Below are 26,423 nucleotides of genomic sequence, written 5' to 3'. Positions count from 1 at the left end.
TAAGAGACAGGTTTCTAAAATCTTTTTAGATGTTCTGTTTCAGCATGGTGCCTTTTGTGATGAATATAAGCACAACGCTACATCGACCGTCACAGGTGCATTTTCCACTTCCTGTTATTGACCTATTTTGCAACCCGGTAACACCACAGTTTCCTCTCAGGGTCATTATCGTGAGCTGAAGTCATTGTGAAACCTGCACTTCTGCTTTAGAATCCATAACACTCACTGATGTGGACCACTGACTAGCTGCTTGTACAGCCAAAGTCAAATCCTTTAAGTCTAATACAAGTTAGCCTGTCTATGAAAGAACACACCCACCATATCATTAATGAAATGAATGTAGACCACAAAGAATGAACAAAAGGCAGTTTATAAAAAAATATCACATATAAGATATTTCACATAATCCAGGTAGATATAACTAAATTAATGTACATTATTTACATGAAGAGACGCAAGGATGAAAAATACTGGAAGATGAAGACATGAGCTGAGTAGATCCTCATCCACTTTCTTTGATCTGCACACATTTGAAGTAATCGAAGGATTCGTACACTGGTACCTGACACTGGGAGAGACAGAGAGATTAAAAACTTGCAGTCAATTTAATAGTATACGTATACACACAAACGCATGTGTCAGATAAGGATATTAAAAGCTCAAGGTCAGTGGTGCTCAAAGGTCAGAAGAGCTTTGCTAATGTGGGCAGTGTAGGTCTGATCAATAGGCACAATTAGTCAGAAACAAGATGTCATATTTCGTAATAATGTCTCAACACTTAAAGTTGCAGGTTTTAGTGCTGCGGTACAGGCTAAACATTGGACATTATAACTCAGTGACCTTAAAAGGAGAAGTATTGTTATGCTGCAACACAAATTTAATCCTGCCCAAGTCATTTATGACAGTATCAAGCCTGTTGTTTGTGGGGTTGTGTACTCGATTTGCTCCAACCTTTATACAATGTTGTCTAATAAAACAATACCACACAGTGGAATGTTGAAACATATATTTGTGAGTAAATATATTGATAATTGAAACAAAAACTGAATTTTTAAAGTGAGGAACTATTTATTTCACAAAGCGAACACTGAATACTTTCTGATGAAAAAAATGAAAAAGGACAAACTACTTGGCAAACACATAGTAGACATATAATTCAATATCTTGTCAAAATGTAGTAACAACTTTATCTAAATAAGTCTTTAAAAAATCATATATAGCTTGGTTGTTGCCTTTAGAGAATAGGTGCACACATGCATAATCCACACAAATGATGTCACACATTATTGTATCTTCTCACAACTCAGCTAAAAAACATATCAGTCCCCCAATATGAACTGAAAATAATTCTAAAGATAATTTGTGTGCATGTAACACAAACGCGCACACACACACACACGCCCAAATGTCTTGTGGACATGCTGCCATTTGACTCACCCACTGAGAAGAGCCTCTGGAGGAGCTGGTGCTGTGTTTGTCCATCTCCACCTCCTCAGATTCAATGTGGGGAACCTCAATGATCACCCTGGCTGCATTTGCTGAACCCGTGGCGCCACAAACACATAATACACAATAACACACACATGCACGCACAGTCAAATTATTAGCAGGACTGTCTCACAGAATGCAAAAAATATATACAGAAGCGACACATCTGCGTGGGGGTTGGGAACCTATATATATAAACACGAGTAAGATCAGTAGTCAATTGCACTGCTAACAGAGAGTGGACTGGTTCCAGGTAATGCAACAAGCAGTTCATCATCATGCTTAGTGGTCAGTGGTGTACCTATATTCCTAAATGTAGACTTTATGGCAGACCTGCACTATGGGTAACCTATATACCTAAAAACAGTGGTCAGAGAGTGTGAACGCCAGCTCATTTCGGCTTTACACAACATAACATGATGTAGATTGCACAGAGGAAGCAGTGTGAGAAACATTTGTGAGAAACTGAAGTGTCTGTCATTTATTTATTAACGATCATGTGGGCACAGTGTCTTATAAAATACACTCAAGGTGAGTGTAATTGATGTAAGTGAAGTGTCGTAAAGTGTATTTTTGTCATTTGAATGAGCATCCTCTTCCATCTTACAGGAAAATATGTCCACTGGCTTTGTGATACATCGACAGCAAGAAGTTCGTACCTCGTCTGTTTCGCAGAGCGCAGAAACTGCCGAGAGTGATGAGGAGCAACAGAACCACTACGGCCACTGCAAGTATTATGTGGATTTGAGTGGGATGATCTGGACGTCTGTCTGGGTATTGTGGGGTTGGGGCGGGGGGGGGGGCACAAACACAAACATTACAATGATAATTAAAGAACCCTTAATGTAACATTATCAAGCTGTGGTGTTTTGTCACCTGTGCTCCCTCTGGCCACAACTGTAATGACTGTGGGATTTCCATAGTTCACGCCATAATTTGGTATATCCACAGACACCTTGCAGACGTATGACCCTGAAACTGCTCCCGTAATGTTTGAAAGGGTCAAATTTGAACAGTAATGAGAAACATTTTTCAGGTTATCTTGAGACTGAATCTTCAAGTTTATGGACTGATTCTTAATTTCTGTCTGATTTTTCTGCCAGTTAAATGTGATTCTTTCAGACTCCCCAGTGTAGCAGCAGGTGATGATCACAGTCTCCCCCTCTGTGACAGACATATCAGGGGTCTGGGTTAAAACAAGGAGGTCTGTAGAAGAAACACCTGTAAAGAGACAGCGTTATTATGAGGTCTATAATAAAGCTGTTTACACAGCATGATCATCAACATATCAGATTTTTTTTTCTTTTTCATTAAAACGAATGTTCTCGAATGTATTGTTTACATGCGCATTTTTTGTAAAGTCAAACCTTTGAAACAAAATGATTAAAATCATACACTACTCCATACCATGAAATTAGTAGAAAAGACTACACGCAAAGTTTTACATATACATAAATGCATTACCTACAACATGAATCCTCTGACACTATCAATAAATGCATTAATTAGGGGGTTTTGGTGAGAGTTTAGACTTTTTTACCACAAATTCTCACCAGAAACGGATCAATGTTCAAAATAGTAAATATTATTGCAAATTCAGTATTATTTTTCTATATAAACATTATTAGTTAATGAGTTGTGTTTCTACTTACTCCAAGATAAGATGGCACAGAGAGAGGCCAGCAACAGACTGCTCAGTAGAAGCGTCATCTTTTCACACTGCTTCACATCTGCTGCTGCAACTCATCTAAGTTTCGCCCACACAGTCTCACACATTCACATTAGAAACAAACTGGGCATCATCCCTTCTCTGCATTTTTCTGCAGAGACGTGAAAAACCACAGCTTGTGTTCCTTCTTCCTTTAAAGAGAAGGTGGCTACTGTTTAGATTGGCTAAGAAACTGTTGCTCAGATTGCTAATCTCCTTTCTCGCAAAAACATTGAAATAGGTTACCAACAAAATGTGTTCAGGAGAAAATGTAGGAATTTGAGTTTCCATTAAAGAATATTCATCACACAACAGACTGGGATGATTTTCTTTGCATTGCCCTTTTTTTTTAACTGTCATGTGACATGTTGACTTGACTGCATGTTATAACTGCTCAAATTGAGGACCCACAGTGCAGAACACAGACCAGGAGGCAAAATACAGCTTGAAAAAAAAAAAATTACAATTACGTTCTCGCTGGAGGAGGGTTGGAATGACATTCAGTTGTTTCTTGACAACCACTGTTTTCTCAGCATCCTGGAGGCCAAATTTTATATGAGAGAGACATTTTTTATTGATGTTTTTACAGTAGTCCAGGCAGAAGGTGAGGAATCACAATTAATAACAGTATGCACCCTTATCTACATAGCATAGTCAGCCAGCATTTCATTATTTTTTTCTTCATCTACAATCTCATTTTTGTGCTGCTTCCATTTCTGTCTCATCTCTTTCCTCTTCTTCTTGGTCCTCTATTCTTTGGGGTGAGGTGGGATGATTGCCTGGGGAAACTGAAACACGAATACACTGGTCAACGAGTAACTATGAACTGCAACAAGTGTGCTGCTAAAGCATGGTTGAGACATTGTATCATCATAATGTTGATAAGTTATTTGGTACCTGGCGTTTGTTGATGAGCTTTAATCCCCAAATTGTAGAGGTAGAAGGATGTTATGAAAAGGACAAAGATGGGCTGGCACTTCAGGGCAAAATTAAAACTTCCTCCCAAGGAGCATCTGAAAGTCACCCAAGAAGACAGCTGCTCAGTTACACATACTGGAGATTATCATTGCCAGTGATGAATCAAAATAACACCTGACATGAACTACAGCGATTTAAACATCACACGTTTCACATCGACAGCCATGATCAATGTTCAAGTCTGCTGTGGTGCTGCTCATCTCTCCCTGATATTTAGAGTACTTGCTCACACTTACATTGAACAGACAGGTAAGGCATGGCAAGTTGTTTTTTTTATAAATCATACACATTTCTTACTCAGACCTGTGAAGACATTGTAGAAGACCAGCCTGGTCTCTCAATTTTCACTGCCTAAACGTGCATGAAAAGTCCGCCAAAATTTGCGGACTGGCCAGACTGGTCAACAAATATGTGCAGCTTCAAATTTAGTGTGTCATCTAAACACCTAAGACATGAAAAGTTATCAAAATCCTGAGTTTTTGTCACAGGGCGTGGCCCCGACGAATTGGCGAATTTCGATCAGTCGCCATGAAACAGGAAGATGCTCGTGATCCTAGGTAGATGGTCTGATCTGACCCAAACTTCTCAGGCATGATAACAATCCCACCCTCAACACATCTACATGTCAAAATTGACTGAATGCCATAGCGCCAACTGCTGGGAACAGGAAGTGATACGTTTTATAATTTTACTTCCTCTGTTTCAGGTTGACCTGATCCACCTCAAAATTGCTCAGAAAAGCTAAAACACTTTGATGATGCCATGTAGTCAAATCTGTGACTTTTTTGTCAGACCACCTTGTGGCGTGGCGACGAACTTTGATGTGCTGCCATGAAACATCAGACTGTCATAACTCCACTCCACATGGTCATATCTTTACCGAAGTTCTCAGGAATAATAACAGTCCTCCCCCCTACATATTTGCTTGTCAATATTGAACCACGGCTATAGCGCCACCTACTGGCAACATTAAGTTAAAAGTTTTGTACTATGTCCTCTGCCTTGCAGGTTCACCAGATCCACCTCAAATTTGGTCAGTAAAGTTGTGACGTGCTGATGATGTTATATTCTGAAAGGTTTGACCATGTGTTACACGCTGTTGTCACGGCGATGCATTGTCCGCCATTAAATAAGAATGTTTGTTTAAGGAGTTGGGAAGCTTAAAATCTTATGAAACTTTGCAGACAGGTTAAGAGGGCGTTTCCTCATGTCTGAAATGGCTCGGCACTCTGTCTCTGGGAGCCATTAGCTCCTCCCACTTGGATATCTGCCAATTTGAATTTTGTGTGCAAAATTGATGTATTTTGCTGCAACATACTTTAACAAACTCCTCCAAGAGAATTAATCACAGCAACTCAACTCAAAGCATCATGTCAGTTTCAACAACTGCATGGGACCCCTTGCTCTAGTTGTCTTTATATCCATTACTACATCAAGATTTCTGGTTAGATTTGTAGTTTTTTATGTCATGGATTCAAGGTGAGAAATTCATTGTTATTGATTATTATTATAATATACTTTGGTGCCAAATGAAAATATTTCCGGTTTTTGTGTTTTGTTTAATGGACTAATTCAGCAAATGTGAGGCACTGTAGTCACCTGGTGAAATTTATGTAGAGGAAAGAGATTATATTATATCCCATAATCCAAGCAAGGGGGATTATGTTGGTGGTGAACAGAAGAGGCCCGAGAATAGACCCTTGAGGAACACCACATGGAATAATAATGAAAAACAAATGAGACAAGATAATCCCTGTTTTGTAAATATGACAAGGGACATCTGTCATTACATCTATATTATAAAAATTTTCCTGTGGCTTTCAACAACGATATTCCAATATGTGTAGACAAGAAAAAGGTCTCTATTCTAATCACAAAAGTACAACAAGTGGTTGATTTTAAATAAACGGATGCCAAGTGCACCTGCACAAAATGCTTAAGGGGTTGGTTAAGGAGGAATATAAACTGGAGAGTGTGGTGGTAAATAAAATACACTCTCAAACAATTACATCACTGGCGTCATGGCTCTGAAACAGCGGAGTCAATAAGAGAGAATCATGACAAAAACAGCTCAACAGATGAAGAACCAGCTTTTTGTCATGTTATATTTAGATGGTTGTGAAACAACTGGACAAGAAATACTGTATGATAATAATAGACTTTTATAGTAGGAAAAAATTAATAAAAGAAATTGTTTTATCTCCCTTATAAACAACAGAATATCAGTCGTCATTTTTGTATCTGCACCATACCTTGCATCCCTGTTCAAACCAATATATTAGATGAGCCCTGGGCCACACGAAAAGTAGTTGGTGTTTTGGCCTGCCTCTGATTCCCTCCTCAAGTTCCTTCCTGATTACTCAGCCCCTCCCCAGTTTGGGAGTCTGTTTGCCTGGTTGGTCCCAAGATCAGTCATTCTCCCTCCTGAAAGGCGGGGAGCCAAACCTGTTTTTATTGGGGCTGGTAGTCATGGGTTACATACGTTAGCCTAGGTTACAGTTTTCATAGCATAAACACCCACACACCACTAAAGACCACTGATGGCACACACCATGCACTAATTATTTTTGAGTTATCCCTTAAAAATCACCTAGCAAGTTAATTGTTGTTATATTACTGTAATAGAGACCAGCCAGTTGAATGCTGGGCAGTGTGTCTAAACCTCACTCCCCCACACCTTAAGAGACATTCTAGCGATAGCTGCTAAGACCTTTGGGAGCAGAGCAGGCAAGTTACAGTTAGTATGGGACATGGTCAGACGGGTTGTCCAAATCAGCACAGCTGTTCCTTTGTAGTGTGGCGTAATGACGTCAGAGCTGCCAGCGACACAACGTTATATAGGCAGGGCTATAGCTCAGCAGCCCATTGGTCAATCAGCGACACAACGTCATATAGGCAGTGCTCGCTGATCTGAATGATTAACACGTCTATCGAAACTATCCAAACCCCTGTCAGCAAAACCATTTGCTAACTTTGAGGGGGTGAAACACACTGTGAGGAATTTGATAGGTCAAAGCCATTTCACATTAGAAACACCAGCCTGGAAGCAAACAGCGGTGAAACAGGCTGTTTTACCGTATCATCTCAAAATGACAAGTCGCCTTTGTGCTAGCTAGCGGAGTTATTGTGACAAAACATCAAAGGTAAGACATAATATATATGTGTCCCCATTGCTTGGTGTTTCAATTGTGTTTCGTTTAGGTGAAAATAATTGATATTGGCGTTGTTGTGCATCGGTTTGGGCTAATTTGGTTATCAGCAATAATTTATAATTATCAAAGATAATTATGAATTATGAAAATCAATAAAGCTTTATTGATCAATGTTAATAGCAACGGGGCACCACCCGGAGACCGGGACCAATAACCAAATCGTCAATTCAGTCTCAAGAATTAAAGGTGTTCACTCAAAATGTTCATATCTGGTAGATATGAGCATTTATGGAGTGAACTGAAGGTGTGAATTCGAGCACACCAGCCTATATCAAAATGTACGTGCAAATAACACAAAAAAAACGTATCTTTAAAGTATAACAGCATTTATTAACTTCAGCGATATCAATGTACAATCAATACTACTTTTTATCAACAAATGTCTGTTATAAGCTAAGCTACCAATCATATATCATATGATCATCATATGAAAAGACAACAACAAGCAAGAGTGTGTGTTTGTGTGTATGTGGGCGAGTGTGTGTGTGCACAAGCGTGTGTGCACAAGGGTGTGCCCGTGAAAAGGACAGGAGGAACAAAATGGCGGACGTGACTGGGGACGTTGACTTTGGGAGGGAAAAAGGCGAATTCCGGTTCGTCCAGCGAAGTCGGGAATCCTGGGGCCTGGTTCAGCTGCGTGCACAGTCACTTCTTCTGGTTACTAGAGTAATCGTCGCAGTGGACGAAGTCTAAGTGAGAAGACCTTTGTAGGACAGAGGAACCCACCTGATCAAAGCGGGTTTCTTTCCCAGAGAACGATGAGTGGTGGGCATCGCATTGTTTTATAGAGTCTGTGACGTCACGAGACCCCTCGCGGTGCCGTGTGGGTCTTTGCCAATGAGGGATGCGAGTTGGGCTGTGTCCAAATCACGCACCCAGGTGGGAGATGCGGGGTCGTTGCAGGTCACTGGGGGGGTCCAGGGGTCTTGGCTTCCTTTCTTTGTTCTGCTGTGTCTTCAACAGACCATGTGGCATTCCGGGTTCTCATATACCCACAGTGCTCGTGCACAACAGCGTGTAGCCGAGAATCTTCCCGTCTTTGCATAGATGCTATATGGCTATGTTGCTTCATGTTTTGCATAATTATATGTTAATTGTTTCACCTGGGTCGGAGCCAGACCAAATTTGGACCCAGTTTGTTGGAAAAGAGTTTTAATCAGACAAGTAAAAGCAGATTTAATGAGAAACTGACACAGTCCCTTCATTTCTATGAACTGCTTTTGCTTTGCTTTAATATCACATGTTACAGACCCACATGTTGGTCATGTCACAATTGCTCTCAACCATGTTAATTTTTGCCTCTTGCCACCCGCCCACCACTTGACCTTGGACTTTCCTCCCTGTCTTAACACATGGGGATGGAACGAGCAACCTATAAACAACGGAGTATCCTGTTCTTTTCTACAAAGGTACACTCATCTTGCATCAGAAGCATCATCAAAGCTCTGCTTTGGACTGCTGATGAGATGATAGAGACAAACAGGAAAACCCTTTTACATAGACCCACACCCGTGGTCTTCATGTTGTGTGACATGCAGTGTCTCTAAACGGATAGAACACAAACACAGCTGCTCATTCACAGATTTAATTAATTTATCAACTCTCTTAACAATGGATGATTCCTCCTACCTCCAGATAATCTCAGATTTGTCTACATTTAGTGTGACATTGGTTCTTACATCATGTTGTGCTGTTGTTGAGGGCCACGCTTGTGCCGTGCTTGTGTTTTCTTTTCCTTGTTTTCCAGCACAAATGCTGTGCGCCTGTACATGGTAGGTTCACAATCAGCCACAACAGCTTCGATGATTTGACCGTGCTAAATAAAGGTTTGTTAGGCGTGACCTTTGCACAGGAAAATTCAATAACGACTTTCCCACAGAGTTTATATACTGTATATATACATATATATATATACACACACACACAGACACATATTCTTGTTTATTTTGCATGTTGAAGCATTTAGCTTATTTCGTTAAATTCCCTATGAAAACTATTATTTTAAATAATGCAAGGTGTCCTCATTGATGGGATTGTGATTCATTAAGATTACTTTACTTACTTACTCTTTTGTGATTGTTAAAATATGTGGGTATTTAGTGGTTTTCATAGAAATATATTACGACCAACTTAATCATGACCGATCTAAAACAAAATATCATGATAGACTCGAGTGGAACACAGCAGTGCCACCTTCAGTCTTCAGCTTGAAAATGTTATAAAGTATTGGAATGACAGCCCCTTTCACTGTAACACTCGTTGGATTTTGTACTGTTGGTGTAGTTTGTGGTCACATTTCTTTCTTTCGATATATGAATAAAGCACTTTTTAGTACTCAAGATTTTGAACAAGAGTGAACTGTGGTAAATAATTATATCTCTTCTTTTTATTTCAATAGAGGGAAAAATAAAACTTATTTCACAAAGGCCTTCACTGTGGTCATCAAAGAGAAATGAATTGGCTTTACAGTGAAGTCGTTCTTTATTCTTTATTTATTCATATCCACAAACTGGAAGTCAGCAGTTTTACAATTCATAGCACCTGCACAGCCCCTGTGTGAAACCTTACATCCACTGATCTGTCAACAGCCTTGGTAATACAAACACAACTGCCCTCATAACTAACAAAACCAAAATGGAACAGTGGCGCTGTCGTGGCAGCAAGTATAAATGCTCACAATCACATTCATGCCATTGTAATTGCATACAGCGGTTAAACATAATGTACAGTACTAGTCATCCTGTATAAAAACTGAACTACACTTAAATCTACTTTCACATAGTTCATGCGGCCCCCTACACTGAGTCTGGTTCCTTTGGAGGCTTCTTCCTGTTTTTTCTCTCCACTGTCACCAAGTGCTTGCTCATTGTGGGATCTCTTGGATCTTCTATTATATTGTAAACTTTCACCTTTACTGCGTTAAGTGTTTTGAGATAACATATGTTGTGATTCGGCGTTAAACAAATGAAATTGATTTGAATTGACTGAATGAGGCTTGCACACTAATGTGGTGCCATGGGGTTTATAACCCAATTTTAATGAATCATGCTCTGAAATACAACAAATCTACAGCTATACGCACCAAAAACATCACACATCTCACACTGTGATATCTCACTTGTTCCAGCAGAGGGCACAGAATACCACTATATCAGCTGCACCATCAGGAGACAGTGGCTTTTTCAGTCAAAAGACCAGCATTCTGACCCATTTAATTTCTCTTGTGAAATCATTCGCATTCACATTATGTCTTGGTGGTATCGTGCAGCTATGTCCTTTCTTTGTGTAAATTTATTATCATTATCAAGAAGCTAAAACTACATAAACTTGTACTAAATACTATAGGGGCGATGAGCCTTCAGTAGGGGTTTCAGAGCTGGTGTTGGGGTAAACCAGTGAGAGGAAATACAAAAGAACTGAGCTGTGACACACTTTCCTGGAGTTGCTCTACCTCACTTCCTCGAAGTAATTCTGTCAAAAGACAAACAAGTACAGCAAATATTTCAAAAAAAAATTTAAACTACATGAATCATAGACTGAGATGTGAAATCTAAATATCAGTTGATGTGATGATCATATACGCACCAGGTGCTAAGCCTTTTTCAGTGAACAATCCCTTTCTTAACCCGAGGCCAAGATTACCAGGAAAGGCAGACAACCATGAATACCTTTTATAATATGTGTCATCTGGTTTTAGCTAATTTCACGGACAATTTATTTGCATTATCTGTAGCACAAGAGTGAAATGATAAATTCCTTCATCCTGCTGATCATGAGGTCGTGTTGAAGAGGGTTTCTCCTGTGTCAAGATTACGCATAGGGGGAATCAGAGGTTGTGGCAGCCCAGTGGCGAATGTGGTGGAAATCTGTATCAATAAGGCAAAATTCAAAGTGCTGTCTCTTTGTAAGTTTGAATCAATGCAATGGACTCAGAGCACACAAAGACCAGTGGTCTCCACAGCAAAAAGCAACAAACTTTCTTTTGTGTGTGAGTCCTTTTACACCTCAGTGAGCACGTCAGGGAGGGGCTGTCAGCCAAGGAAATGTCTTTCATTGGAACCTGTTCCTGGGAGCTGCCAAGTCTTGGATACAGCTGTCTGTTATCTCTGAAACAATGAGCATGATAAAGACTGATCTGCTTGTCCCTTCCTGTCCATTGTCAATTCAAATAGGTTATTCCATCAGGCATCTGACCAACAGGTGGAACTCCATAAACAGCCTATATTTAAAATGCATGGGTGATCAAAGATTTCCTCCAATGATAATTGAACACTTTTATCTATAAACTACTTAACAGAGAGGGGTAACAAAAAATGTAAAGAACGGCAATTAAAACAAAAAAAAGACAAATAAAAACAAACTATGTATGACACTTATATATACATACATTATACACACATATAAACATATATTTATGTATACACACACAATTTTATTATATTTTTTTGTGGCGCAGCCCCTCTGCGCCACAGAGGGTTTATGCAATGTCGGTTGACAAATTGCCCGCGAAAAACACGCACCGTTTGACACGACACCGGAAGTGTTTACAGTTTTTGGGCAAAGCGCAGTTGGGACGACAGACGCTGCGTGAGATTAAAAAAAAAAAAAAAAAAACAGCTCGCGGATCTTCCTCGTATATCAGCCACAGCCATTTCTACATTGCCGCCACGCGTGTGGACGACGAGCGGACGTAGCTGTGAATTCGCCCACGGCTGCATCGTCTTCGGACTGTTTCGGACGTCGCCACTCGCTCGCTTCTGACGGTGGGAACACGATGACAACACAGTGACAAAAGACCGACATTCTTGCCAAGGTGAGCCCCCCGCATCACGTAAGCTAACGCTGCACGTCCATAGGTGTGTGTGTGGGGGGGCAACATTGGCCGTTGTTTCACACGGGCAACGTTGTGTTTTAAATCAAACGTTATTGTTAGTATTATTAGTATTATCTATTTCCGTCGTCTTCTTAGTAAGAGCTGGTGTTCGTCCGTCCGTCGGCCGGATGATGGAAGGGTGAACGCGGCTCGCGTTTCCTCCTCTGTCCCCAGCAGCGTTACAGTGCAAGTGAGCACGTCGAAACTGCAGTGCTTTAAAAAACGAAAAAACAACAACAATATTTAAGTAAATTAGTCGTTACGACATTTATTTCGCTATGTGTTCACCACGTAGGAAGCGGTGAGTCATCAGCCATGTACATAATGCAACACGGTGTGGTTGTCTCAGACAGTTTGAATACATTCATATTTGTTCGCCCTGTTACACGTGGCAATTATGATGTGGAACCACAACTGTCAGTCCTGTGTCCACACTGTTCTATTGTATCATAATGCTGAGTGAGACTGTAGTGAGGTTACACCTGCACTGTACAGAGACAGGAACTGATCAATGACCTGCTGCTTTACTGTAATGCACTAAGGTCTGTGAGTGTCACTTCTACAGTTTTCCGCACTTCCCCTGTCGTCGTCGTTGTGTGTACACATGGTCACTGTGCTTCTGTCTGGATTACTGTAAGGATTGGTAATCTGGCCTGACTCAGTGTTGAATCATGAGTCCTGCAAGGTTGGGCTGGCTTTTTTTTTTAAGGGTTAGCAGTGAACTTGAGTGAGTGGGTGATGTTACTGGGAGCAGAAGCAGAACAGCTGACCCAGTGTTTCCCCCCAGGGGTTTTATGTGATCTCATGGACTGTCCTTTTTGGGTTTTTTCCACCCTATGATCACCTCTACTTAATTTCTCAAATCCAATTTTAACCTTGTCATTGTGGAGCATATAGACTGTATATTTGTTCAGGGTTAGCATAAATTGGCAACACAACAAGAGTGAAGGGGTCTGAATTGATTTTCGAATGCTGTCCATAAATGGTTTTCTGTTGTCTGCGACTCTGCGTCTTGTTCCACTGCATCTCAACAGGTGTGTGCGTGTGTGCGTGTGTGTTAATTGAATACTGTGCGCATGTGTTGGATAAATAAGATTTGAGTAGTAGTTGGATGACGGGGGACAAAGTACAAAGGCAAACACCAATCGTGTTTTTGTGTGTCTGGTACCAAAGCAAATAATTTTTAGCCGTGTGTTTATGCAACTGTTTGACTTCCACACACACCTAAATGCTCCAGGCTGAAAAACCCTGGACATGTAGAAGGTGGAGAAAAGGGTGTGCCAATATATTTTGCCTGTTTCCCATGGATATTTGAGCCTATCTGGGTTCACCTGAAGACTGGTCTCACATTCCCAGTCATGAAATAAACATTGACACAAGAAGTGCACACAGCTGCATATGATGATTTTAATAATTTTAATAAATATTGACATAAAATTATCAGCAGTGATTACTTTATGTGAAGAACTGCTCTCGCACAAAAAAGTTAAGGGAAGTGTCCGCATGACTGAACCTTCAAAGGAAAAGAAATGAAAATGGCAGGGTCAGTGGGGGAAAAAAATATTTGGTTGGGCCACGTCCTTTTCAACAGCTGCACAACGTGCACCTATTTATACTCCCCCTCTCCAATTCTAGCTGTATTTTAGGAACTAGTCCAGACTCCTGAAGTAGGTTAAATGTGAGAAACATCTCCAAGGCTTTATTGTGTGTCCAGTCTGATCCCCCCGAACAAGTCAAAACAAAACAAACTGCACACTCAGTGTTGACGCTTTGAGTGTGTGTGGGCTTCATTTTTTCTCTCCAGAGAAATGTCCTGCAGCATCTGTGTGTAGAGAGTGTATTTGTTCCTGGCCTCAGGGTGCTGGTTCCTACTGCCAGAGCCTCATTGGAAAATTAGTCAGGTCATTGGATTGGACTGCTGTTCCCTGTGGCTTCTATACTTTAATCCGCAAGTTAGTTCATCCCAATGCTCGCAGTTTTCACAGGGTGTAGCGTAACATGAAAGTCAAAGAGGGGAAAAGACTTAATCGTCTCATGTCCAGACACATATTGCACCACTCTACTGAAGCGCCTCTCTGGGGACAGTTTTTATGTGGACCACCCCCTCACACCCTCCCCCCAGAATGTCTTAAGTCGTGAAAACTTGGCAGAGGTCTGGGAAACAAACTCGCAAGGATCCTCGGAGATGTGTCTGACCTTTATTCTCTCCTGTTGCCCTCGCAGTTTCACCAGAGCCTCCTACGTCAGGATGAAGGGACAAACAGACGCTCCTCAGGACCGGTGAGTTAGAATCAGATTTAAAAGAGAAACTCTTTTCACTTTCTACTTTTTGTTTGCGAGTGATATAACAATTTGAAGATTTATTTTTATGTTTTTGTTTAATGATATTGGCTGATAGTGGCTGGTTGTTCTTCAAATCCAGTTGGTTGCTGTAAACTCTTCGAACAACACACTGTTTCTTCTCATCCACAGAGGTTGCTTGGTGGGAATCAGCTTCTTCATTTTGGGCCTGGGAACGCTGTTACCATGGAACTTCTTCATGACAGCTTCATTGGTAAAAACATGACAATTATTCATCTTATTTCTGCCTAATTCAGATGTCTTGCATGTTCTGCAGTTTGGGGTGTATGATGTCATGGCGGGAGGGCCATAAATCTGCCCAATATGTCATGCGGGTGATGGCGTGCAAAATTTAAATTATTATTATTATTCTGATGATGGCACATGAAACATCATTATAATAATAATAATAATTTTAATTATATAGCACCTTTTAGAAGTAGCTTCAGGAAGTGCTTTCACAAAAACATACAAATCACAGAAAGTTCAAATCAGCATTCCAATCGTTTCAGCCCTTCTCCTGTATAAGGTTTTCAGGTCACTTTTAAAAGAAAAAGAAGATATAAAATGACAATATAAAAATCATTAGACCTGGATCTGTGCTTTAATCAGTTATGAAAATGTGGCTGTATTTTGACACAACACTTCTGTTAATAATATCAGTTTCCTGTCTGCTAGTGGAACATGATGAGTCATAGATTGTAATATTGCTATTGCCCCTTGCTGCTTTGAGTGCAATGACTCCATGCACTACCTTATCATCTGCCTTATCTCTATTACAGATACTTCACAACAAGTAAATAATAAAAGGCTGTCATATTTCACAGAACATACTGGAGCTGCAACAGTTAATCGATTGATAATCAACTACTAAATTACCCGCCAACCATTTTGATAATCGATTAATTAATCAAGTAGGGTTTATGGGGGAAAAAGAAATCAAAATTCTATGATTTCAGCCTCTTAAATGTGAATATTTTCTGGTTCCTTTGCTCCTCTATGACAGTAAATTAAATATCTTGGTGTGCAAGAAACATCATCTTGGGGTTTTGGAAAACACAATCAACATGTTTCACAGTTTTATGACATTTTATGAACCAAACATAATCAATTAATTGAGAAAATAATCCACAGATTAATCAATTATGATAATAATCGTTAGTTGCAGAACCTTGAACATGCATGAGGATACTATGCCAGAGGATTGCTTATCAGCCAGGCTGGCCTACAACTGCATTATTTGATTTTATCTTCTGTGTTTTTTGGTTACTTGGGGCCAGTGGAACAAGTTGTAAACGTAATACTGGCTTATTATAACCTTTTATAAAATTGGAGCATTGAGCTCACTAGCTCTTTGCCAGCTGTCTCCCTATGTGGTTTGGTGTCGATCAGGTAAAGCACACTGGGTTCATCGGTGCTGTTCTTCTGCGTGATGTGGTTTGAAACGGTGGCGATTAAAGTGGCGATGGCAAATCACAGCAGCAAAACCTTTGTGCTGTGAAAATGAAAACAAATGAGCTGAAAGATGCTAAAATGTCTTGGTGAGCTAAGGGGTAGTGGCCAGCTGGTGATATTAAGATGAGTGCAGCTTTAAAATAAATGGAGGTTAATGTGTAGCCTGCAGGATTCTGTGAGTTCTCTGCTGATGTATGCAAATTAGGGCTTTGACTTTTGCCCAAAAATCATATTCAAAGTTTGTTTGTTTATTAATATTAATATTTGAATATATTTGAATATTTATTCATACTATTTTGACCATTAAATGCCTTCAGTAAGACCTATAGTATCAAACTTAAGTTGTATGTTTTAGGTCCTGAAGCAGGGGATCTTGAATCTTGGCTCTAGCTCATGGACGAAAGCTTGAAACCTGCTCCCATATATCACGTTAATGGGCCTCATATCTTCGCAAACGAACCGTGTCAGCAAATCTGTCGCTCTATTTTGACGGGCATAGGGAAGGCCTCGTGAAGGCGATAGCATGGTGTCGATTCTGGCCTGCCTCAGCCCCCGAGAATATGAAGGTGACAGTGAGAACAGTATTTTGACTTTCCATAGTTGGTTCATGCTGTATGCTTATGTTCTTTTGTTTAAAGTTATACTGTCTTTATGTTCATATATCTGTATGTGAAACGGAGGGATGACTTGACTGTGATGATCCAGTATCTGCCCCCCGTCTCTGCTGTGTATTTGTAGTATTTCCAAGGTCGCCTGAATACAACAGAATGGAGCAACGGCACAGCGGTGGAGCGCAAAGAGTACCACTTCAACAACTGGATGACGCTGCTTTCCCAGCTCCCACTGCTGCTGTTCACCCTGCTCAACTCCATCCTCTACCAGAGGTCAGTGACGGGGGGGTGGTCTTGCTGTAACATGATGATGTCATGTGCCTCAACTGTTTAATCTCGATAAATCGAGTAATCGGATAAGCAATACTTTTGCTTCATTAAGAGGAGTGTTGATCTTTTATCCTGTCTGGGAGCACGGAGATAGTTTCTCCAGGACCAAAGCTGTCGGCTCCAGGACCAACCCCTTATTTTCCCTCCAACAGCGCGGTGAACATACACACGGAGACTCTTGTGTGGAACTGAGGCGTTGCTGCATTTATTATTGGACATCAGCTGTAACATCTGCTGCCAGCATGCGCACCGGACTTCTAGCTGCTTCGCTGCTTTTTTCTCTCTCGCTCCATGCACGTACACATACCACACCGCACATACTCCACGCACTGCCCCATTCACAACAGGAGTTACGACCAATCATACAACAGAAGCAATAGTAAATATACAATAGAGTGGTTTCATTTTCAGAAAAATATACATTTGTATTGCTTATATGGAAACTTGGACACTTTCTGTTGTTTTCTTCCGCGTATTTCACTGTTTTCGCTCAGAAGCCCGCTGTGCGACGGTAATAATCATCCGTGTAGTAACAAAGTAAGCGGTACAAAGTTAGTTATATTGATTAAACAAATCTTGATGATTTATAGTTTTAGAATCGTTTCAGGCCTTCTCCTTTATAAACCAGTTGTTTCTTGTTTCAGGATATCGGAGGCGATGCGTATCGCAGGTAGCCTCGTTTTCATCCTGCTGCTCTTCATCCTTACAGCAGTGCTGGTCAAAGTGCCCATGGAGGAAGATCGCTTCTTCTCGGTTACAATGGCTACGATATGGTTCATCAACTGTAAGTGTGTGCATTTGCACATTTGCGTGTGTTTAAAGGGATAGTTCAGTGATTTTGAAGTGGGGTTGTATCAGTTACTTATGCATAGTTAATGTTACCTTATGGAGATGGTGATCAGCGATGTCATTTAACGGAGTTTGGAGGAGAAGTGGAAGTAGCGAAAGTCTCAGTGCACTGTTGCAGAGGGGACCACCAAAAAACGTCCCTTTTGCCACATTTTTAAATGCTTACATAAAAAAACTTTTTCGTTGGTAACTCATAAAACCCCACTTCAAAATCACTGAACTATCCCTTTAATGTAACAACACTTGTTCTCCCCAGCGTTCGGCGCCGTGCTGCAGGGCAGCCTGTTCGGCCTGGTGGGTCTGTTGCCTCAGAAGTACAGCACCGTCTTTATGAGCGGCCAGGGCCTCGCAGGGACCTTTGCCGCCATAGCCATGCTGCTTGCCATTGCCAGTGAGCCACCCGCATGCACACAACTTGCCCCAGGGCCTAATTCCCAGTTGCCGTGTCACAGAGAGACTTTCAAAATGAATGCAGAGCTATTCAAATCAGTTTGACGCCAGCCACCCACCACACACAAACACATTCTGTTGCATTTCAAAGCATTTCATGTTGAGTACTTTTTGCATTTTGTCTGATGCTTCTCTCTCTCCCAGAACTTGTGGTTAACTTGTGTTTTTTGTGCGCCGTCACTCAGGTGATGCAGACTCTGAGTCGGCTGCGCTGGGTTACTTCATCACACCGTGTGTGGGGACGGTGATCACACTCTTCAGCTACCTGCTGCTACCTCGCCTGGTCAGTCATCGCACAGCTCTGCTCGTCTACATTACCCACAATCCACTCAACTATAGTAGCCCCTAATCTTTGTTTACCCCTGAACATTAACCCTGAAGCTACTGTTCTTGTCTGACCCCACATGGTTCTGACATTGGAGTCAAATCAGTAAATGCATAACCAGGCTTTTAAAATGTTGTTTGCTTTAGATAGTGGGATGGTTGGATACTGGGGAACTTCAGCACATAACAGCATTAAATCAAATCTAAATAGCCGTTTAACCATTAGCGACTTTCCTGTTTTATCTTTATAAAATAGTTTGAAGGGAAACAGAAGTTTAAACCTGCCTCATGTGACTGTAAACAGACAGAAGAGTAAATGTGAATTTCCCTTTTCAATTTTTTCCCTGTTCAGGGGATTTTTACATTTGTATTTCTCATATTTTTTAATATTTTGTAAGGTTTGTTGTGTGAGAGATACCTGCTGCTGGTACACTGGAATTTCCCAGTTTGGGATCAATAAAGTTCATCTATTTATTTTTGAGTCCATCAAAGCAGCAAAAGCAGAAAAATTTGATACTAAAGTGCATCAGTGCACAACATCTAACTGCATGTTAAGGATCTTTACTGGAGGAGCTGATCAGCAGGCACACAATCACACTCAGACCACAGCACAAAAAAACCCCACTGCAGCTACACTGCTCCAAATCAATGTCGTGCTGTCTTAAATGTTTGTCCAGATTCCAGGTACAACCCAACTTGCTTTAAGTACAGGCAGACTTTTGACCTTGGTCCATGTTTCACTCTGACATTAGCATGCATGCTACGTGCTAGCTCCTTTCAAAACACAGGCGCAGTTACGTTGATACGTGACGTATATTAAAATGTATATGTTTATATCTTTAAGGAACTGATAAGAAGAAGCGAAATGTAACTTTTTCTCACAGATGCCCGGTAACACTACGCTGACTCCTCTTTCACTCTACCTCTCTCTCCCTCCCTCTCCTCGAGGGCGTGTTGCCTGCAGCGCTCCGTCGCTGTGTCTTGTCCTGTCAAAATAAAAGCCGTCGCAGGGTCCTGAAATTGCGACTTCATGGGATTTCATAAAATTCTGTAAAATTTGAAACACAAAATGAACGTAGCGGAAACCTTGCTGTTTGCTTTTCTGGAATCCCTCTTAACTCTTGCTGCCGCAACATGTTTGAGCCCAACAGCGTAATTGACGTTTTTGTCTTTTCATTCTTTCTTTTTTTTGGGGGGGGGGTAGTTTTCAGCTCTTAGGTCTTAACTTGTTGTCCGTTTTTTTCCATGCAGGAGTTTGCCCAGTATCATCTAAACAAAAGCAGCAAGTATGAGGCAGACACCACAGACGAGCTGCTGAAAGGTAAGAGCGAACTCCCTTCACACCCTCTGAATTGAGTTGCTTTGTCTCCAAGGGAACCTGTCTTTTCACCCAGTGACTTCATTTTGAAAGTGCAAGCTCTAGATTAAGATCAATGAGCAAACATTTGTTTGCTTTTCCACTCAGTTCACAGTCCTGTCTTTCACAGTCCGCTTAAATCAAATCAATTCAGTGGAACATTATCTCGTTAAGTCAGTTGACCCTCTATTTATCCCATTAGTCCCGGCGATGCGCAGACAGAGACAGAGCCTGTTACACTCACACAGCCCCACAAAGGCTCTATTTTTCCATGAATGCTCAAAAGGACGAAGATTAGCACCTTAACTTGCAGAATTCACTCAACCAGATGCCAAATTTTCCATCGAGTGCACGTTGAACGATAAAGTTTTCATACAGAAATGGAACAGTGGAAAGAAGTTGTGTCCATGTTTGATTGCAGAGAGCAGCACAGTGGAGAACGGGAAGCTGAAAGGCCATGCTAATGGCTCGGTGAGCAGCAGTCTGGCCGAGGCCAAGCCGGGTCCAGACGGGAACAAGCAGGCCTTCCTGTCACTGGAGCAGGTGGAGAAGACACAGGCCAAAGCCTCAGTCATAGAGGTGTTCAGAAAGGTAAATCCACTGGTTTGATGAAACAGTCTGATTCTGGGGTGACAGATGTCTAAGCCTTTTGTGTTTTTTATTTTAGATCTGGGTGATGGCGTTCTGCGTGACGTTTGTGTTCACAGTCACTCTGTCCGTCTTCCCTGCTGTCACCGCAGATGTCAAAACAATATTCCCAGGAAAATGGGGTATGACTGTGCCTTATATACACAGAATATCTCTTGGAATCTCTCTATACTCTCACAAATTGTGGACTGATTGTTAAATCCTTGTGTGTTCTTTTTCTCCAGAGCGCTTCTTTCTGTCGGTGTGCTGCTTCTTAATTTTCAACATCAACGACTGGCTCGGCCGCACCATCACCACCTTCATACGCTGGGTAAGAACACAAGCGTTTTTACACAGGAGAGAAATGATTCACCTGCTTCCACTTTCCTGTGACTAACACCGCTTTGAGTTTATTCATTTAATTAATTCGATGTATTTCAGATTTATCACTCTTTGTTGTATTAATTAATGTTTCCAAATTGTATTGTTATTTAAGCTTCATTTGTATTTTGTGTCCAACCAGCTAAACTAAACATGCCAATCACATGTAGTAGCTACTGTCAAAAGTAGAATCATTTTATGAATGTTCAGTTGTGGCCTCACTGTAAGAGGCAGTAACCAGACAGAAATGTTGCTTTTATGGCTAATCCAGGAAATGTAATACCTGACAAATCAAGCTGTTTTGTCACATTATTGTCACAAAAATCATTTAATAAGGCTCGACGTGTGCAGCCAAACTAGAGTGAGTCTGTACTTATTAGTAGGGCTGGGTATTGCAACTGACTTCCTGAATAGATACCATTCCGATTCTCAAGGTCAATATTCGATTTCCGATTTCGATCCATTGCATTTGGAGATTTTTCAGTTTAAATACCATTTCTGCTTGGTTATGACAGAGATTTTCACAGAACTAATGCTGCAAATTGTACAAAGATGGATCTCTCTAACCTGGTGCATTATTAAAAACATTAATGTTTACATGAAACAATGAGACACCTCAAAGCAGTTACATGAATGCACTTTTTATTTAACATGAACCACACACAACAGAAGTATCCCATCTGATGTGTCCAGCCACTGTTTAATGTTGTTTATTATTGTTCCACTATTGGTGACCTGGTGGAACTGTTCAGATATTGTTGTGTCCTTTCACTGCTGAAATGTACACATTATATTACAGTACTTGAATTAACACTGACTGACTACTACTGTACTGTAGAGTTGCATTGTTGACTGTCAGAAACTGGCTCTGCACTTTCGCTAGTTTTTTGTTGTTGTGTCAGACGATCCTGTCTTCTCCCACACAACTGGGTTTTCTCAGCTCCCAAGCCTACACATCGAAACCCCTCCTGTGGCCTGCATCCAAACTTTCAACCATTCCTTCAATTTCTTTTATATTTGTCTGGTTGCTGTCATTCCTCCTGCAGGGTACTTAATCACAACATTACCTCTTGTACACACAGGTATGTTTGTTCTTGGGCTGACGGCTTGAGCTCCAGATAGTTCAAGGCTGAGGAGTTGTGTGGTAGATATTTGGAAATAACCAAATATCTCCTCTGTCCCGTCTCCTCCTCTACAGCCTCGTAAAGAGTCCCCTCTGTTCCCGGTGCTGGTCATCTCCAGGGTTGTGTTCGTCCCTCTGCTGATGCTCTGCAATGTCCAGGAGCGCTCCTTCCTTCCCGTCTACTTCCCCCACGATGCTGCCTTCACTGTCATTATGGCTCTCTTCTCTGTGTCCAGTGGCTACTTTGTCTGCCTGTCCATGTCTTACGCACCACAGTGAGTATACACCAGTTTATCACTGATTCTGAATACATTTTTTTTTTTAAAGAAATGTAGATATCACTCCATGATGCCAACTACAGGGCTTGAATTGCTTTCAAATCTGATTCCAGATTTTCTTTTTATCATATTGTCTATATCTTCTGGTTCGAATTGAATTTGACAACATCCTACCTTTGACTGCAGTTCATTTGGCAGCTTAGATTATAACCTGACTGCATATACACATTCACAAAAACACAGCTGTGTTTGAATGTGTTATTTTAGAGCATGACACAATGAGTTAAACTCATCGTGTTATGCTCCGACAGAGGTTTTTAAAGTGAGCTCCATATGACCAACATTACAACAGACTTTTCGTTGTTGTTTCTCCTCGTAAATTTTATCTGAAATGCAGCTAATTAGTGTCAAATACACTACATCATTAAAAAGGGGCAACTGGTTTTAGTGATGAAACTAAAAGTATTTTTATTTCTTGTTGTTCAAATGTATTTATTTTAAGTTATAGTGTTTTGTTGGCATAATGTCTGCTGGAATGTAAACAAAAAAAATCTATATAAATATATTAAGCAGATATAAATATAAATATTTATAAATTGTACTTTTGTACATTATTTTTGTTGGAAATTGAGACAAAAAACGTGAAAAGAAAATTGAAGCTATTTAATTTATACAATGGTGAGAAATTTTGCGAATTAATGAAAATCTAATAAAATGTGTTCTTTATTCCGTATTTTTCGGCCTTCGGACAATTGTTTCATTTTGTTCAGTTTCGTCCAACAATTTTCATTTCGATGCATCCCTACATATGGAAAAAATTTGGTATCCATCAATGCCGGCAGCACCTCCTGGCATTCATATAAGGCTCAAGTTATTGATAAAGGAAAAAAACACCTTGATTACAGAAACCCCTAATGCTTCCGTGTGTGTGTGTGTGTGTGTGTGTGTGTGTGTGTGTGTGTGTGTGTGTGTGTGTGTGTGTGTGTGTGTGTGTGTGTGTGTGTGTGTGTGTGTGTGTGTGTGTGTGTGTGTGTGTGTGTGTGTGTGTGTGTGTGTGTGTGTGTGTGTGTGTGTGTGTGTGTGTGTGTGGGTGTGGGGTCCCTAAGTAACCGTGGGTGGTCCCTAAGTAACCGCCACATGGTTGAAACCTGTGCTCCCTCTCACCAGGTTAGTGGAGCCTAAGGATGCAGAGACTGCCGGAGCACTGATGACCTTCTTTCTGGCCCTGGGTCTGTCGTTAGGAGCAGCCCTCTCCTTCCTCCTGAGGGCTCTTGTCTAGACATGCACGCGCACGAGTACACGCACATGCACACGCACACAGACCTGGAGGTGAAAAGATGATAAGTGATTCTTGATCAGCCATTGTTTTTTTTCCCCATCTGTCAGGTGCTGCATGTGTTGCAGTCTGATGTAAAAATAAAAAACACACTGTTCATGAAGTGGTTTTGGTCATAGATGACAACATTTCCCTCAGAAGTAGGAATAAGAAAAATGTTGTATTACTCCCGATAACTGCAGGTTATGTAACCTAGGTTAGAAAAGGTTTCCTCTCTGTTCACTTCTCATAGGATTGATTTTGTTGTTGATTTGTGCATCATCCTACTACTTGTTGCCACAGTTGTTTACACGCCATTTGCTTGGCTTTCGATATGACAAAAGGTTTTTGTTGTTTGACTAATGGCTTGAATGATTATATTAAATCATTTATTTATTTTTTGGAATCATTACCTTAGGAATTTTGGATGTTATTCCTTTGTTGTTGGTTGTTTGTTTTCGAATTAAATGGCTCTACGCTACCGATGTAAAACAAACAATTAGTTTTTAATGTAATGTAAATTACCAAAGGTTAAGGACCTGCCTCAAGGGGCCATGGATGGATAACTGATAACTCTAGCGTTTACTGCTGCCACCTACTGGTCAGAAGACTTCAGAGGTCCAGGTTTTTTTTTTCCTTTAAACCTCTAAATGAAACATGAAAAACTAGTTGTGCTGTGACACAACACAGGCTTCTGGCTAACAAGAAAAAAGGAGCAGAGTTTATAGCAGTAACTCTTGGCTTAATACTAGTAGTAGTTTTACTTAAAAGTAGTTTTTAGGCTTCTCCTGAGAACACGTGGGCAGCTGCACATTTCTTGTTAAATGTACCGGTGTGGTTATGCTGTTGTTACTTGTAAGCCATTAGACACAATTTAATCAGATGTGAATATTAATTGTGGAAGGGGGGAGGGGGACAAATTGCACTGCAAATGCTGACTCTTTCTGTTGAATATTTGTATAGATAATATTGGAATGTTTTTTTGACATTATTACTAATGTGCTTTGCTCCTGTATCAAATTTCAGTTTTGTTAGTTCTATTTTCTAATCGTAGCGCGCAGGCATTTTGATGTATAGAAATGAACTTGTGTTTTGCATTGGTTTTGTTTTGCATTCTATGTAGATTTTTTTTTTTGAATAAACAAGCCTTAGTTTTTCTGCGTGTGTTACAGATTGTAAATAAGGAAGAGTTTCCTCTTATATTCCTTATTATATTATGCGTCATGTACATGTAAAGAACATTTGTCTTGTGATAGCTGCTGCTTCAAGATGAACCAAGGGCTGAGTCCTAATGAACCGAGTAATAATTTAATTTTTATTCTATTTTTTAAAAGTGCGACTCCGTTTACACTACATCCACATCTTGTGCAAAATGGACCAATAAAGCTAGTAGTTGTCACGGCAATTCTCCATATTTTAAAATGACCACAGCCAATCTCCAGACACATTAAATATAGTTGCTAACTAAAGTGTGAACAGTATCTTAACGCAGCACCAGTCAAACCATGAGGTTTGGACTTTTACATTGGGGTTTAATGTATTATTCCATGTCTTTTACGAAACAGACGTGGACAAGAACAATTCAAACTCTTTTCCTTTCTTGTGTTTCTTACCTAATGTTGTGTACGGAGAGTGCAAACTAAATGATGAGACATGGGCCGCTCTCAGGCTGTGGACAGTATGTAGCTTCAGCTCTGAATCTCATTCAGCCTTAAAAACCCCAGTTGAAAAGGTTTGTGTTGTGATTGCGTCGTGTTGCATTGGCAGTAAACACAATGAGTCTGTGCTTGTTGCTAATTGCAGATGTTTCAGCAGGAAGTTCTGCAAAAAACGGTGTATTTAAATCAACAACCCGTTTTGCTTTTTTTATTTTTTATCTGATACAGTACGAACAAAACGTGCAGGTCGCCTGTGCTCAATACAGCATTTTGGCAGAACACGGGACACAAGTTCCAGATCATGTTTCATGAGTTACAGTAAAGGGAATTCATGCCTCTGCATGTTCATCCTGTGTCTGTATAGATTCAGCTGTTAACGAATTAATGGTTTCAACTGGGTGTGTGTAGTTCTTTTTTCAAATGGTCATTTGCAGTGGCATTGTCCTTGAAAGAATGTGGGTAGAAAATCAACATATTTTTTTACATGGTTATTTTAGAGTGAAATGTAAAGGTGTGAGACACTGAACCACGAAACTCCTGTGATTTAGTGGTACAATGGATGGAGCCAAAATAAACAGCTCCAGTTAATGAATGGACCGTGAGACCTGCATGTATCCAAGGTCAAGACTGAATTTGAATCTCAGTAATCACATTTAGACACATTTATAGCAACTAAAATGGCACTCAGAGCGCATACTTCCGTCAACCTCCGCCAGCAGGACCCAACAGTTCAATCAAGCCGTACCAAAGTGCCCACACTCAAGGATATCAGTCCCCTAAAATGGCAGGAGGAAAAGGGAGTTGACTGCAGGTTTATGCAAAGGTAAGGCAACCCTGTGGAATTATCTTCATTTATGTATACATTTTCTCTCAAAATTTGGTCAGATCATTTAAGTTACAAAAATGAAAAAACAACGTCATAGTGTTTTATTCCATATACCATGAATAATTCATTTAATTAAGCACAGTAAAGATTCGAGGATAATGATTTCAACCCCAATGCAGTAACAATAAAAGATAAGAGGAGTTAGCAATCAGTGAAACCAGATTGGAGTTAATTGTTTGT

General features: G+C 40.5%; 2 protein-coding genes across 4 annotated transcripts; one reads left to right on the top strand and one right to left on the bottom strand.

Annotated features, from left to right (window-relative positions):
• Nucleotides 1-354: 354 nt before the first annotated feature.
• On the bottom strand, nt 355-3,370 carry LOC118300879. Its single transcript, XM_035625712.2, has 5 exons — nt 3,141-3,370; nt 2,365-2,709; nt 2,148-2,258; nt 1,438-1,538; nt 355-568 (listed from the first exon to the last, which is right to left on the bottom strand). The coding sequence occupies exons 1-5, from the start codon at nt 3,196-3,198 to the stop codon at nt 503-505; spliced, it is 681 nt and encodes a 226-aa protein (XP_035481605.2). The 5' UTR covers nt 3,199-3,370; the 3' UTR covers nt 355-502.
• Nucleotides 3,371-7,078: 3,708 nt separating this feature from the next.
• On the top strand, nt 7,079-24,855 carry LOC118300878 (equilibrative nucleoside transporter 2). Of its 3 annotated transcripts, none has more exons than XM_035625710.2 (13): nt 7,079-7,317; nt 14,483-14,539; nt 14,732-14,813; nt 16,793-16,938; nt 17,640-17,779; nt 18,101-18,235; nt 18,480-18,577; nt 19,870-19,939; nt 20,397-20,566; nt 20,643-20,745; nt 20,848-20,933; nt 22,182-22,381; nt 23,552-24,855. In XM_035625710.2, the coding sequence occupies exons 2-13, from the start codon at nt 14,508-14,510 to the stop codon at nt 23,661-23,663; spliced, it is 1,374 nt and encodes a 457-aa protein (XP_035481603.1). In that variant the 5' UTR covers nt 7,079-7,317; nt 14,483-14,507; the 3' UTR covers nt 23,664-24,855. The 3 variants fall into 3 exon arrangements, with proteins under 3 accessions (XP_035481603.1, XP_035481602.1, XP_035481604.1); XM_035625709.2 differs by lacking the exon at nt 7,079-7,317 and adding an exon at nt 11,928-12,199; XM_035625711.2 differs by lacking the exons at nt 7,079-7,317; nt 18,101-18,235 and adding an exon at nt 11,928-12,199.
• Nucleotides 24,856-26,423: the final 1,568 nt, after the last annotated feature.

Source organism: Scophthalmus maximus, chromosome 2 (assembly GCF_022379125.1).
Source record: "Scophthalmus maximus strain ysfricsl-2021 chromosome 2, ASM2237912v1, whole genome shotgun sequence".
In the NCBI taxonomy this organism is placed as follows: Eukaryota; Metazoa; Chordata; class Actinopteri; order Pleuronectiformes; family Scophthalmidae; genus Scophthalmus; species Scophthalmus maximus.
This window is presented reverse-complemented; position numbering and strand designations above follow the sequence as displayed.